General features: G+C 37.7%; 1 protein-coding gene across 3 annotated transcripts in view; it reads right to left on the bottom strand.

Annotated features, from left to right (window-relative positions):
• The window catches only part of MYH9 (myosin heavy chain 9), a 73,530-nt gene that overhangs the window by 53,127 nt on the left and 5,087 nt on the right, over positions 1–15,316 (bottom strand). For 2 of the 3 annotated variants that reach the window (XM_085323465.1, XM_085323464.1), the window contains exon 2: positions 3,587–3,940. In XM_085323465.1, coding sequence (XP_085179591.1) covers positions 3,587–3,919 — 333 coding nt within the window. In that variant the 5' untranslated portion in view covers positions 3,920–3,940. Of the gene's footprint in view, positions 1–3,586; positions 3,941–10,098; positions 10,190–15,316 lie in introns of those variants that run through there. The other variant, XM_085323466.1, reaches the window with a different exon arrangement.

Raw genomic sequence — 15,316 nt, 5'->3', positions numbered from 1 at the left:
TGGAGTAATGTTATTGGGCTTCACACCCAGAAAGCATGAGTCCCATGACAACTGCTATATGCACGTAGCATTTGGAGGAAGACACCCTACCTAGCTCCCCCCCCCCCCCCATAAAACTGTACTTCATGCCACAGACCAAAATTTCTTCAAGGGAGGGGGAAGTTAAGTTAAATGCCTGTTGCCTACTTTTTGGGTAGTTGCTGCATGTGCTTAAAGAAATGAGAGCAAAAGAAGAACGGTAGCAAGCAACATGGGAATATTTAACAAGGAATTCAAAGTCTGCTTGTATTTGTATGCAGCTCTATGTCTGCATTTGACAAAGTAGAATTGTCATTTTCCAAATGAGAATAGTGTGAAGGCTTGATGCTGGATTGAAGCAGTCTGCCATATAGCAGAACAGYAATTCAGAAAGACAGAGACATTAATGCCATCAAACTGCTGAAGCTACGAAGCAGACATGCAGAAAGAAGCTATCACCTTCTGCCAGCACTCCTACTTCCCACCTAAGGACAGTTTTCTTGCAGTATAGTGATCTCAAAAAGAGTGTGTGAGGTGGTGTCTTGTGTCCAACATAGAGAGGCAACAAACCACAAGTGGGAGAGATAACTGAGCAACACCTCTATGTCAAGACCACTGGTCAAGCACACTGGCAGAGCAACATACAGGAAGTTGAATTATGTTGAGTAGAGGCTGCCAGCCCCACCAAAGAGAGCTAAGAGTCATCTTCATCTTCTTAAAGTTAAAATAAAGACTTGTGTGCATAAATCCCTAAATTGAACTCAAGGCTCCAATTCAAAGGCTAATTCATTACAGTCATAGCTGGCTTGGAAATCTGTATTTTGCTTCAGACATTATCTCAATATAGAATTCTAGCATTACCTTTCACTACTATTTCAAGTGATGCGCACGCCAAACTGGAATTAGTTTCATTTTTCAAATAGCTACACTAGCTCTGAAGAGCCGGAAGGACTGTCTTCAGCATTGGACAAAAAGCTAACTGCATCAAAAAGGTTATTTTTTAGCATCTGTTAATTCAAATGAAATTATTGAAAGATGGAAGATTGAGTTTTGAGTTATGYCAAATCCAAAAGAGGTGGGATTACCTCTCCAGAAGAGAAATAAACAACATAGAAATTGAAAGTGATCTTAAAATAAAGCATTCAAAATAGGAAGAGTTAATAAAAGTCAATCTGTCAGGAAGTCACCACAGCACAGAACCAATCAGCGAACAGGAACAGCAAATTAAGGCAGATAAAAGTTCTTAGCTCTTGAAATGTCTGACACTCCCTGCTCAAAATTTCTCTGCAGTAGTCTTAAAGTTTCCTCCTTCCTTTTATAGGATGGATAAAATATGGCATACAGACAACATGATATAGACAAAGATTTGATTTAAAAAAATCCTGTTGGCAAGAAAGAGAAAGGCCAAGAATAGAACTGAACTATGCTTATGATCTTTCCAGAGTCTTTTATGCTAGAGATAACAACAGCCACTCCAAAGAATGTGTTTTAGGCCTTCATCCTAATCTCACAAGTTGCTGAGAAGTGCTGACAGGTAGGATCAGGCCATTTCACAAGCACATGGAAAATGCGGTTTTGGCAAGACTAAGATTTTGTTAGAGCATTATGATGTTAGGTTTACAGCAGTGAAGGGTAGAAGATTTTTTTTTATTCTCCTCATAATCCAATTAGAACTCAATTTATTACCATCACAGACCACATTTGAAATTTCAGAGGATATCTTGCAAGACATGTGAAACAACTCATTGCATAGCGTGTAATAAACTAAGATATTGAAGCATTTTCAACAACTTATTACATAATCTAACGATGTTTCCTGTTCTAGAAGTGTTGCACATTACTTTGATCTTGCACATCCTATTTCACAATAGTGCAAAGATTCCTCTCTCTGATCCTAAGTATAAGTTGTTCAGCTCAAGAGTAGCATCCTGACACAGTAAACAGATTTTGACTGATTACTGGAGGAGTTATTCAATGACATAGAATAACTGACTGCATCAAGCAGCAACCACATTATGTCTCCCAATTTTGACATCAGGAAGTGGTATTCAGACTAAATTTCCTCCAGCTTTGCATCATCTAGAATTCCTCTGATGATTGATGCAGCAGTTGTCTATATGTTCTGTCACTCCAGAAGAACAGTGGTGACAGCCCTAACCAGATCCAGACTTTCTAGTTTGTGTTCATGCTCCATAACTTAGGAGGCAACAGTTCACAGAGGCTTCTACAGGAAAGGGACAGCTAGGGTGAACTCCTGCTTTGTGTTGCCCCAGACACCATCAGTCCCTGCTAGGGCAATCATCTGCAGCTTGCCACAGAAGACATCCAGGTAAAAAGATCGTCTCTTCCCTTTCAGTACAAGGAGGCAGTAAGCATTTACACACACATGCACACTTGTGAACATAACTGTGCATATATATAGAGAGAGATTTAATTTATACTTGTGTTTATGCTTTTTACTTGTTATCTTTTCCAATTGACAAGAGAAAAAAAAAAGAAAACTAGACAGACTTTCCTCCGAAGACTGTACTTATGTATACATATCAAACACATTCCTTCATGTGTCTTACTACAATAAATCTAATATCATGAAGATTTCATAATGCATGGGAATACTGATCAATCAGCATTTCTACATCCGTCAGGATTCCATCTTAGGCAGTCTCATTTTAGTTCTGTAAAAATCAAGCAGAGATTTGTTTGAGGGAGGACATATATACCAGGAGACATTAGTTTCTGTTTTAAGCAGTCATTGCACCAAGATTTTACATTACCACTAAGTTTAATGATCCGTTCCATGTCTCTAGAGTATTAGTAAGTAGAGGATATCAAGACAGACATCTGTTGCTAAACATAGATGATAAGAAAAAAATCAGAAGGAAACTGGAGAACTAATCAAGGTTCCAAATCCTCCTTCTCCTTCACCCTTCCCTAGTTACACATTTTGATATTTTAATGAGGTAGTTGCTACACACTTTATGGGGTAGGACTGTATACAGGTATTTTTATCATTTCTACAGCAATAAAAAGCAAGATTCTCTGATGTTGTCCCTTTCACGGTGGGAAGAAAGGGAAGCATTTCCCATCTACAAGCATATACCGAATACATGCCTTTGCTAGAAATACACTTGAAGAGCTAGAATTTGAGACAAACAGTTTGGGATTAGCATTCTTTTCCTTTCACTGAAGCTCCAAAAGCGGGAAAAAGCAACCTAAATGCTAAGTATCTATCAGGACTGTGGGTTTTTTTTTTTTTACTATTCAGTTCAGATTTCCTGTTTACCTCTTTCCAATAGCTCTCACTTCTTGTGAAAGCAAGTTAATTAGTATTCAAAACATATTCAGTAAATGAAGATATTAAAATATAAAGACCAATTTACCACAACATTCCTTGAAAGTTTCRGCATTAGCTAGAGCATGACTAGCATAGCTTAATGAAAAAAATCTTAAGTACAGGGAAGAAGCTAAGTCACATGACAGCTTTGTACAAGGGCAATGAAAGGTTAAAAAACATTTGAAAGCAAGTTCACATATTGCACTTTCCCCAATAGAGAAGATTATTACTTACATAGATCAGTCCAGAGTAGTATCTCTCCTTCAGGTTGTGAAGCACAGACGCCTCATTCAGGCATGTCAGCTCTGCCATATCTTCCACTTTAGAGAATTTGGGAGGGTTCATCTTCTGGATGTCATCCTTATTTATTTTCACTTTCTTCCCATTCTCCGCCAGTTCCACAATGGCCTCATCTCCTACTTCTTCCTTCAGGCTAGCTGCCTCAAACCCATTCTTCTCTGATGGAACCCATACCAGCTTCTTGGCTGCCCAGTCAGCCTGAGTCAGGGGGTTGTTAATGATGTTTTTGTCCACGTAAAGGTACTTATCTGCATCTCTTTGCGCCATTGTGTTCTATAATTAGAGGACCTGCCACAGAGAAAAAAAAAAGATTTTTAAAACTTCAAACTGCCTTACAAACTCCTAGAGATAGATAGGTATATGTTAAGTTCTTGGTCAGTTGAGCACGCCTCCTTTCCTTTAGCTTCATGTCAGTAAGCCAGTGCTTACTAAGTTGTCAAACTTCCAATCAGGTCAAGGTTTTGCCTGCCAAGAGGATGTGAAAAAAACAAACTAGCAAGAAGTTTAAAAAAAAAAAAAAATCACTGACCGTTAAGCATTTGGAAACCATTATTTGGCAGAAAAGAGAAAGCATAAAGTGGCAAGCATCAAGTAATTCATAAGATGTGCCAATATTCATAACATCAGCTATTATGTTAATGCCTTTTAGGTGAAGGCTGGCCTTTCAGCATTCTAGTTGGCATAGATATTATCTCAGGAATATCATGTCAAATGTTTCATCAACTTTGTTTTACTTCCTATCATTGTTCTGATAATGAAGGAATCAAATATCACAGCTCCTTAGAAATGCCATACACCAGCCTAGACAAAACACAAGATGCACCTTGCTCCTAACAGACATCATAGATAACATGAAGAGACGAGTTAAAACAGACACTAGCTACTTTCCACCATCAGCTTAGCAGCAACACTCAGCCCACCAGTCAATATCTGTTCTCCAGTCCATATTCAGTAGTAAAATACCTCCAAGAGTGTTTAAGAGGAGAAACTGGTGGTCAGGAAATTTTAGACAAAAATTCTCTATACAGATCCTCCTAAAAAGTTAAAAAATTGCAGCTGTGTAGAGGTTAGAGTGTCACCACTAGAAGAGGGATATTGAAGCAGCATGCCTAGAAAACGGCACACAGGATTTAGTGTTTCATCAAAACTAGAACACTACTGCCAGGGAGCTTCCAGGTTATAAGACAGCAATTTTACTGGTGCCATTCAGAAATCCTTTCGGTCAATAGAAAGGACTGCATGTATCAAGGCTCATTAACCAGCTAACAGCAGGCTCTTTATAACGGTGCCATAAACATTACTCCTTGTATCCCTCTTCACAAAGGTGTCATTGCCCTTCATATATACATTTTTTAATAATTTAGGTGAACACAGAGCTCTACCAGCAAAAGGAAAGGAATAGGAAATGCCAATGTCAATATTCATGTCATGAAAGACTGTCAGGAGCTACAGGGATAACATGCATGTGAACAACAACGGATGTCACATCCCAGCATTAGCAAGCAGTGAAGCCAGAAAAACATCAACTATAATAAAAATGGGTACAGATCCCCACATCAGTAACCTGTAAGCATGTAGGCAAATTCCTTTCAAGAAATGTATCGCTGTAGGTGGTATGCCACTCTGTGCAAGAGACTGTATGGATAGCTGTACATTCACAGTGAAGAATTTTTTAGCAAACAGAGAAAATTAGTCCAAAAATATTTTTTCCCTTTAGCATGAGTTTAAAATCTTTGTCTTAAGCCTCACAGGAAGTGGCAGATAGCTATTCCACACTTTACCTCATCTTTCCTTCCCCACAAGATCACTGACTTTTCCATCTCAGTTACCACAATGGCAAATCTCAGCATCTCCTCCTCCCTAACTTTTCATATTTTCAGATCCTCATGGGGACACCACGAATGGATTTGTAGCAGAGAACCCCAGCAGACTCATCACACCCATCTGGCCCTCTGGAAACTGCACAAGCAATTTTGCATCRTGGCAAATACAAGATAGTGAGTTTCAATCCCATGAAGATTTCTAGTTATCAGTTAAGCAAGACATGAAAATAGTAGATTAAAAACCAATAGCAGAAAATAGACTGAAAAGTTGAGTAATGACATACAAAATATATGCTATCTTCTAAGTGGAGTACTTCACAACAGTGAGAAGCAGCTCTGAATGAAGCCCAGCTCACTTGCTATGTTAAGATCAACAGGTTATTTTAGCCTAGCTTCAAAACTATATAGACTGTTAATTAGTTAAAGTTCCTGTTAAACTGAGATGGGAGCAGAGAAGGAAAAAAGAGGCATCTCCTTAGACAAGAGTTAAGATTATATCAGAATCTAGATTCAAAAAGTGCTCATACAAGCCAACTCTGCGGGGAAGAAAAAAAAAAATCTATCTTCTGGGAAACACAAACATGTCTACATCAAAGAAAACAAAGAAATAACGCTCTGATAGCCCAGTGCATAAACAAAGATAAATTATAACTGTCTTTATTTAGATGGTTGGACAAGATGCAGCAGTTAAGAGCTCATCATGAAGAACATGAGCTGTCAAGAGAAATCAAGACCACACCACAACAGCTGGCTTGAGAGAATACATAAGAAATTGAAAAAAATGACAACATAATAAAAGATATTGAGACTCTATGATGCTCAGAGTATCTACTGCAGGTTGTGGGCAAAGGGTTAAAAAAGGAGTGGAGTGAAGGAGGGGAGTGGAGCGAAGGAGGGGAAAAGGAAAAAAAAAAGAAAGAAAAAGGAAATCAAGCATTCAATTGTGTTCACAGTTGTATCAGGTTTGGCAAGGCAACAGCTGTGCTCTACCCTCCATTACACAGTTTCCTGCATATGCAACTCCCAAGAATCTAACCAGTTGCCTTTTTTGGCTATAATCAAGCAGGACACAGAGGCAGTATGCTTCAGCTAAATTCAGTTTCATCATTTCCTGAGGAATCCTAAGTAACCAGCCTGCTGAAGGGTCCTACATTAAACTGAAACACATTCCTGACTTCCTTGCTGCCTGTAGAGTACATGCATGCAATACACCTTGGAGCCTTACTGTGGGATAAAGACTAATTATTTTTGGAAAAGAAAGATATTAAACCACAGGAAATCTTTCAAGGGGTATCTCCAGCCAATTATAGATCCTAACAGAAAAGAAGGTACCTACAGAGACTGATCAAATCCCCCACAGGAGAACCCCTGAAATCTCTCTCCTGCAGCAAGAGTGCATTCTTCAGCCCCTAAACAATCATTATATAGTATCCATCTCTTTTTATTGCCAGGACTGGACACAAACACTATTCTAGACAGAAGATAAAAGGCCTAATATGGCTGTTCTAAAATCTCAGCAAATTCTAGTCTTTTTTATGCCAGGACTTATTAACTAGTAGGGAGATTAAAAGAAGACTGTCTGCACAATCAAATTTCTACCACACTTGAACATTACTCTACTGTGTAACAGCACAAAATAGCTTTATTYTCACTGGCAGAAACAAGCTTTCCACATGCTCCAGAAAAAGTAGAATCCACAGGTATCAGAACTAAGAACCTGGAGGATCACACTAAGGTAACATGGTATCTTTGCTATTCCCAAGGCTGACTTGTATCCCACAAGGCCTCTAAACTAGTGATGCCACAAACCAACTATTAATCTGCCTTGTCAGCAAGAACAGTACCAACAGAGAAATCAGATTCAGCAAGTTCCATCTCATGGTCTTCAAAATGTATCTTGCTGTCTTATGCTGTATTTCACTGGACATTTCTAGAGCCTTAAGGAGTCAAGCAAGTAAGTCTTGCAGCTTTATAGCAACACTGTTCCGAACGTAAACTATTACTATTTTAGGAACAAATTGGGAAGTAATTTGTTTGCTTAGTGGTTTGCATTTTTGATGTAGATAATTATGTGGGGCAAAAACATTTATCTTCACACGTTTATTGTACAACTGCCAGATGAGAACACAGTTACCCATAGACTAGTATTTATCAAAAAGAATATTGCTAACAAGGCAAAAAAATATATACATAGAAGGAAGACAAACCATCCTTTTTTGGAGTTTAAGTGTCTTCTTCCTAGTATTCTTTCCAAAAAACGGAATATTGCAGTCACTTCTCTATTAACCGAGTATGTTCTCTTATTGTGGGTTAAGAGTTGTCTGAAGAATAGCCTGGTCAAATCTTGCTCCCTATCCCTTTTCCAGGTGCAAAAAACATTCTTMCTCCACTTAACTAGCTATAGAGGTGCCACAAAGATGTCATGCAGTTACAGATGGGGGGAGAGAGTCTGTACCACTCTAATAATATGTATCTAACCTTAAAAAATAAAACTAACAAAAAAAGAGAACTCTTTTACACACATTCCCCTGCAGATCCTTGAGATGAGTGAATTAAACACTAGCTTTATGTTAAGATGCCATCCATTCCCTTTGAACTAGGCAGACTTACCTAATCCCTCACTGCAAGACAATTATAAAGACAGAAGTTTGCCTTACCCTTCTTGCAGTTTTATAGCCTTGTGGTTCGGGTTGTGAGATATTTATACACACTTCTCTCCTTCAGCTAAGGTATCAAGTGCTTCCCAAAAATCTAGAAACAAACACTTCGTCCTGTTTGAAAGAGCTGCCCCTGCTAAGGTTTCTTCCCCTGGATTACAGTGTTTGCAACTTCTAGAAGTATAGAACATTATCAGTTTGCAACTTAATTTTCCACAACTATTTGCATTATTCCACCTCCCCATGTTTACTCTTTCAGCAGCCACAGAACTGTTTTTTTCTGGGACTACAGCACTGCTCAGTAAGATGAGCTTGGCCTACGTTAAACTATTAAGGTAATGGTTGAAGTAGAAATAGAATTAATATACTCAAGAGCATTTATGATAGTAGTTTTAGCACCACATTTACTAACAAGTATTACAGTGCTAGCTAAGCAATGAAAGGACTTTTAGTTAGAGTAATCCAAATTGTTATTTAACTAGGGATGCCCACAATATTCTTTTTAGACTTTAGTCTCACTTCTAGCAAAGAGACATTACTACACTACACTGGGTTAGGTGGCTTTAATTACAAAATATTTCCCTATTKTAATTAGTTATTTTGAGAAGATCCTATAGTATTTATGAAACATTGGGGCTATGGAGAACATAAAATAACCAGACAAAATGCACTGTATACATGCTGATTCAGATCACTGTTTTAGAACTTAACTAGGTATGACTTCGAGTCCATGTGAAAAGGGATATATGTGAATGATCAGTTCTCTTCTGCTACATGTTTTGCGGTAAGACATTGACAGAAAAACTTTCTGTGATTTCCCACAAAGTGATTCCACACACAAGGCCTGTCTAGTTGCCTTTATGCTAGCACTACAACAAGACTACCCCAAGGATCAGGGCGGGGAAAAGAATGAACAGTAAATAGCACTGCAAATACATTTAGTCTAAAGTTAATTCCCTTTGTTTGTATAGATCATATTTCTTAAGTATTTCAGGAACACAGTCCACAGGCTCTTTTCAAAACCGGTTTATTTTTAGCAGGTTGTGACAGAATAGCCTACATCATGAAAATCCTTCCACAGAGTAAAAAGGATCTACATCATTTCTACAGGTAAGACAAGATCTGTGCATTAGAGAATTACAGCATTACTGATCACTTATAGCTCCATTACAGCTAAGCCCTCCCCAGTGAAAAAATTCGATTCTTTGTTAGTACAGAGCATTTAAAAAATAATCCAACTTCAAGAAGAGGCTAGTGTTACAAACTAGAGTTTGATCGGTTACATTCATATGCCAGAATGTACATTGTCAAATGTACAATCTGAACAGATAATATTCGCCTTATTTTTGTAAACTCAGCTATTTCACTTTCTCCAGACAGCTGTTCATCAAAACAGTTGAATTTAAGAGCAACTGGAAAGTACAGTAAGTAGCCTTGTTAAGTGGCCAGGTTATCTAGAATGATGATGAACTGACAACACTTAAAAAAAAAACAGTAATAATGATAACACAAGACAAATGTTACAATTCCCTTGGATTCGCTAACAAACTGTTCAGGTCTCATCTCGCTAGGAGAGATTAGGCTGACACTTCACAGCTGCACGTGCCAGGCATTTATATGAAAGAAAACTGCAAAGTTCATTAATATAGATTGATCTGCTTCTTAAGTAATACCTACATGAAAACTGAAGTCTGAATCATTAAAGCTGAAAAATGAATATGTGGGGGCAAGAGAGGAAGGGAAGGGCAAAAGCTGATAGGAAACTGAAACAGTTGAACTAGTTATATTTACTTGTTTCAGAACTTCAGTATACTGTGACAGAGAATGCCTGATACTTCAGACAGAACTAAAGACGCATAAATTTCAGTTATCCCACTAAAGAATATAACATCAAGTAAATACAAGAACTTACGATTAATACTCCCTCACAGCCTCCTGAGCAGAAGGGGCACTAAGTTACACTTACGCTTTTTGTTTAGAGTGCTGTGCGGCTCAGAGATTCATTTCTTCTAGTTCAGCTTTATTAGGGATTCACAATGATCGCTGTTAGGCTTACTGTAGTTCACTGCTTTCCTCTCTAGTCATATTCTGACGCACACTCTACATTGCTGAAAGATTTATTTCACAACTGGAATGCAGATTGCTGGCAATTATTGTTGCAAATTCAGTTTGACTGTAGTGCTGCCCAGACTTGCCAGCCACCATGTTTATTACAGTAAGTTAAATGCAAGGTACAGCATTAAAGTGTCTTCTCTCTATGCACAGGGCTTCTAGAGGCAAGAAAGAGGAACATGTTTATCTAATGTTTAAGTGATACCTGTATTACACAAGAGTGAACTGATCTACTGACCAGACTACGTGTAAGACAGAAGAAAGGAACTGAAGGGGACTCTACAGCTTCCAGGTGGCCTAAAGGCATCCACCAGGTATGCTCAGAACAATGAACTTGGAAGAAGTATTTCTCAGTCACTGGGCATCCACTTCTCCTGGTTGGCTGCCAAGCATCRCTTTCTGATGCATACGAAACAGTATTTCTACATTCTACTGTAACAGCTGACACAGGAGGTTTGCTCTGTGAAACAAGAACTTTTTGTAGCAAACTACAAAGACTACAAGCCATACACAAGTAAGACGCTGCCCTTACAAGTCAGCTTAGTAGTCACTTTTTCTTTCCACTATTGAAGTTAAGACCAAGTTTAGATCCACACTGTAATCAGGAGCTACAAGCACAGCACATGTAGATGTAACACGAATCAGTGTTAATCTGGAAAGGCCAGGCCTGGGCAACAAGACAGCATAGCATAGGCTACCCCCATGGGTTATACAARCACAGAAAAGATCTTGGGCAACCAYAACGCATGCCATAAAGAAACTTAATCGCTAATATTACTAAATCTAACTAGGTTAATGCTGACAAGGATAGGCTTGCCCATATTTTAAGAACACCTTCTTACCACAGTGAGGTACAAAGACACATTACAATGTATGTGGCACCAGTAAAGTTAATCAGTTTTACTAAGTCCGTGCACATTGTTTAAACACACCAAATACTGGTTTAGGGAGAGGAAGGGCAGCCTTCTGTTAGTTCCAAGGCCAGTCTTTAGCATGACAAAACTAGATTGGCTGTCACCCAACCCAATTCACTTTGAATAAATATTCAAAGTTTACAGTTCTACATAATACACTTTCTGCAACTGTTGTTTCTCATTAGTGCGTGTACAGTACATGCTTTCTCAGCAGAGGAGAGAATTCCTCTTCCAGAGACAGTATGCCCACAAGGAAAACATTCCAGGGGGGAACACATTCTTCGTGACCACTCAGCAAAGTAATTCTGCTTAAGACGACAGCTGTAGTTCAGAAAACTGTTGCCCATCCCCGCTGTTCAAGCTGTTTTACTGGAAGACTTGTTTCAGGAAATATAATGGATGGCAAAAGTTCTGATCCGGCATGCAGACTTCCTGGGAGACATTGCATTGGAACGGGCAAAGAGCTTGGAAAGTTTCGGCCCTTTCTTGCTTTCTCAAAGTTTTCGTTCCTTCCCTAACATTCTGATTTAAGGCTAAGTAAGATGGTACCTATCAAGAACTCTTTGAGGCACTGTGGCATAAGGCCTTCTGCCTGTATATAAAACACAATTTTTTATTAAATATATCAATTTATTTCAATTAACAACCCTTATCATTCTCTCAATTACAGGTCTTGTTACACCTGAATTGGAAACAAGGAATAAAATAATTATTTCTACTTAAAAGATAAGAAATAAAAGGGACAGTTATTTAACACATATATGGCTATAGATCAAGTCATCTTACAGGAAAAATTATTTTTGCTGATGTTAACTGAGAATTTGTACTAATTTTCTTCTAGCTCATATAAGAAAGAATCAAAAAAAAAACGCAAATACGGCTGACAGGCCATTTTAAAATTTTACATTTACATTTACAAAATTTTACAAGCCATTTTTACATTGCAGTGGGAATCAAGCTTTTCTAGATACTAAAACCTCAGCCTACTATACTAAATTATGACCAGGTACAAAGTTTCTGCTAAATTTAATATTTTCATTCTTGTTTCAAGTAGTTCTGCTCCACCATTAACAGCAGCTATGGAAATTGTAGGCAAAACCCCTGGCACAGAGAAGCATATTGCTCTGGCAAAGATTAGCCTACCACTTCATCATACTATAACTCTTATTTGTACGTAGGGATTGATTAACATGATCCACCTCCGCTTTTGAAGGTGATCTTGGAGACAGTGAGCAAGAAGCTGGTGACTCTTTCTGGCCATGAGATCAGCAATTTCTACACTGAAATGAGAGCTAGGTAGCCTTAGGCTTCAGGACATACACAGAGGTCAAGTTGAAAACAACCTCACTGACCATAAATACTAATTAGGTTCAAGACGGACTGAAAGCTTCGAAGCATTCCGATTGCAAAATTTCCCTATTACCTCCAAGGTCTTGCACAGTTTCACGACCCCCTGCTTAGCTATCCATTGTAGCCACTGTTCTAGAGAAGGTCCTCTGCAGCTGTACAGCTTACAAAGAGCATTTGCCCCTTCTGTACACCTCAACTAACTGATTTTCTAGTTAGTTTCCTCTTCTTCTGACCTCTAGTTTCTTCTCTAAGTGTCAGACAGATCAGTCTTTAAAAAGGAACAGCATTATGCATCTCCTGACTTTTTGTCATTTTAGGATTCACCCAACCATGCCCTCCTGTCTGGATCTTCTGAAGCATTGATTTTTATATTAAAAGGAGAGAAAGGACACCCATCCTTCAATTCAAAATGAAAGCAAGGGCACTTGAAGCAGGAACCTAGTCTAAACTGTTACAATTAGGGTTATACGGCATAATTTTCTCTCTCCATTCTGGCATTATAGGAAAATAACTTTTTTTTTTTCTTTTTTTGGGAGGGGAAGGGTGGGGAGAAGGCAGAAGAAAGTTTTCCCTGACAAAAGACTGAGGTATCATGACATTCTACTGGCCCAGTAAGAGAAGGCAAATATAATTTGGAAGATTCCACTGAAGTTTTGCCTTTTGTTACAACATGATGAAAAACAAGATGAGGAAATACTAAACAGAGTAGCAGAACTGTTACATGTATTTCCACCATAGTTAGCAACACTTTCTACAACCGTACACACCAGGCTGCTGTGGCCAACTCAAGTATATGCAATCTTCCTCCCCTTACCTGCAGAAGAARGGGCCAAATCATTAATGTAGTTTTCTTTTTCGTGATGAATATTAATCCACTGCATTATACTGGTTCTGTCAGTTAAATCTGCATCAAGTTTTTAAGAGCTTTAAGAACTCAAATCTAGCTATACCATTCTGCCCAATATGAAAAACTTAGTATTTGTCACATAAAGAAACTTAAGAATAAACTCTCACTATGTGGAGAAAGAAGAAAAATTGACTATGTACATCTATGTGTTAATGCTACACAGACAATACACAGATATCTTACCTTTAGAAGTTATACTAGTCAATCTAATAAATTGAGAACTTCACTTTTAAAGCAAAATTACAACTAATGTAAAATGAGAACCTACAAATGTGATGAGCAAGATACATTTCCCATCATACACGGCATTAAACTGTAAGTTTAAGTTAATAAAAGCTAAACTTTGATTTGGAAAGAGCCATTAAAATAATTGAGAATATTTTACTGCTTTAACAAAAAGTGAAAGATTTTAGGATCTGCTATTAACGTTCATACTGTCACATAACCCAGAGGATAAAACCTAAGTGAATTGGTTTAAGTCACAAATTAAGCCACAATTTAAATAGAGTTCTCCTGTCTGCTGAGTTCAGCCTATTTCTATCTTATTTTGCACTTATGCTCTTCTTTAAGAGCACAAACCAGACATATCATTTGAAACATGACAGCTTAAATTATCCCCAAATACCTAATTATTATAAATAGCCCATCATATTCCTGCACCCATTTATTTAAGCAATTCTATAAAGTCTGAATACATGTTGCTTGATGTCAAAAACTGGTTAAAAAAAAAGAGAGAAAGATTTGTATTTACTGAGGAAGTTCAATGAGGAGTAAAATACATTAAATGGTAATCTGCTGTGGGAAAAAAAATCAAATTCCTTTAACACCAGACAAGAATGTTCTTCTTGGACTACTTTAAATGCATTTACAAGCGAAAGGTAACTAAAATTGTTATGTAGATGATATCTGCAATCACTGACTTACAAACTAAATCGGTTGTTTCTGGACACCATCTAGGTTTTGGTTCTCCCCATTCTATCCCTTCTGACTTCCTCTCGCAACCGAACATTTGAAAAAAACACCCTACCCTATCCCTTAAAAAACAAATAAAAGAGGCCAAGGAGAAAATATCCTCCTCTATATTTTAAACTACAGATGATTAAGTTGTATCTAAAGAGCATATTTTTCTTCATCCACAGAAGAAACTGTCAAAAGTCAATTTATTATTTCAACAAACTGGTTCCAAGTGCTTAGCCAGGAGCTTCCTCTTCCAGTTCACCGGTTTGACTTCAGATTTACATTACATGTTTATTGCCAAGTTCTTATATTTAAGCATTATACATTTGTTCTAACAAGTTTTAGCTCTGATACAGGCTATTAGTTTTTAAAACTGCTATTAGTAAAAATAATTTGTACTCATACTTTTCTCAAAATAATTGATTTTACTGATTCTGAGCACAGTGAGATTGGAATCTCTTGCACTAAATGGCAAAGAAACCTGTAATGTAATAGTCCCTCCCTAGAAGAGGTTATTGACCAAAAACTATTTTAAAATCTCCTATTCCAGCACAGGTAAAGTTCATAGATACCTACAACTGATCAGCAGGCTGTTTGAAGTTCTATTTGAAGAAAAAGATTGATCCTACAGGAAAAAAAAAAAAAAAAAAAAAAAAAGAGTAGAGGCTTCAATTTAATATTTCCATTTTTTCTTAAATATTTAAAGCAACTCTATGCATGTCAGTAAAACTTGGTGGATGGAGTGTAGGACAAGTCTGACTGACTAAATCAAATCATCTGCGCCTCCAGGCTAACTGAAAGATCCTAAAACCAAGTAAACTGATGAAGTCTTGACCTTAAAGTTGAATGTACTCTCATCACTACAAACAATAAAAAGGGAAGTAAACTATTAAAAGAGCATGCTTTAAATCTTGTATTTTAAACAGGAAGTTGCCTAGCAAAAA

The sequence above is a fragment of the Rhea americana genome, unplaced genomic scaffold (assembly GCF_003343005.1).
Source record: "Rhea americana isolate MKP2758 unplaced genomic scaffold, rheAme1 scaffold_85, whole genome shotgun sequence".
Classification (NCBI taxonomy): Eukaryota; Metazoa; Chordata; class Aves; order Rheiformes; family Rheidae; genus Rhea; species Rhea americana.
The sequence above is the reverse complement of the archived record's forward strand: the minus strand, read 5'-3'. Positions and strand labels throughout refer to the sequence as shown.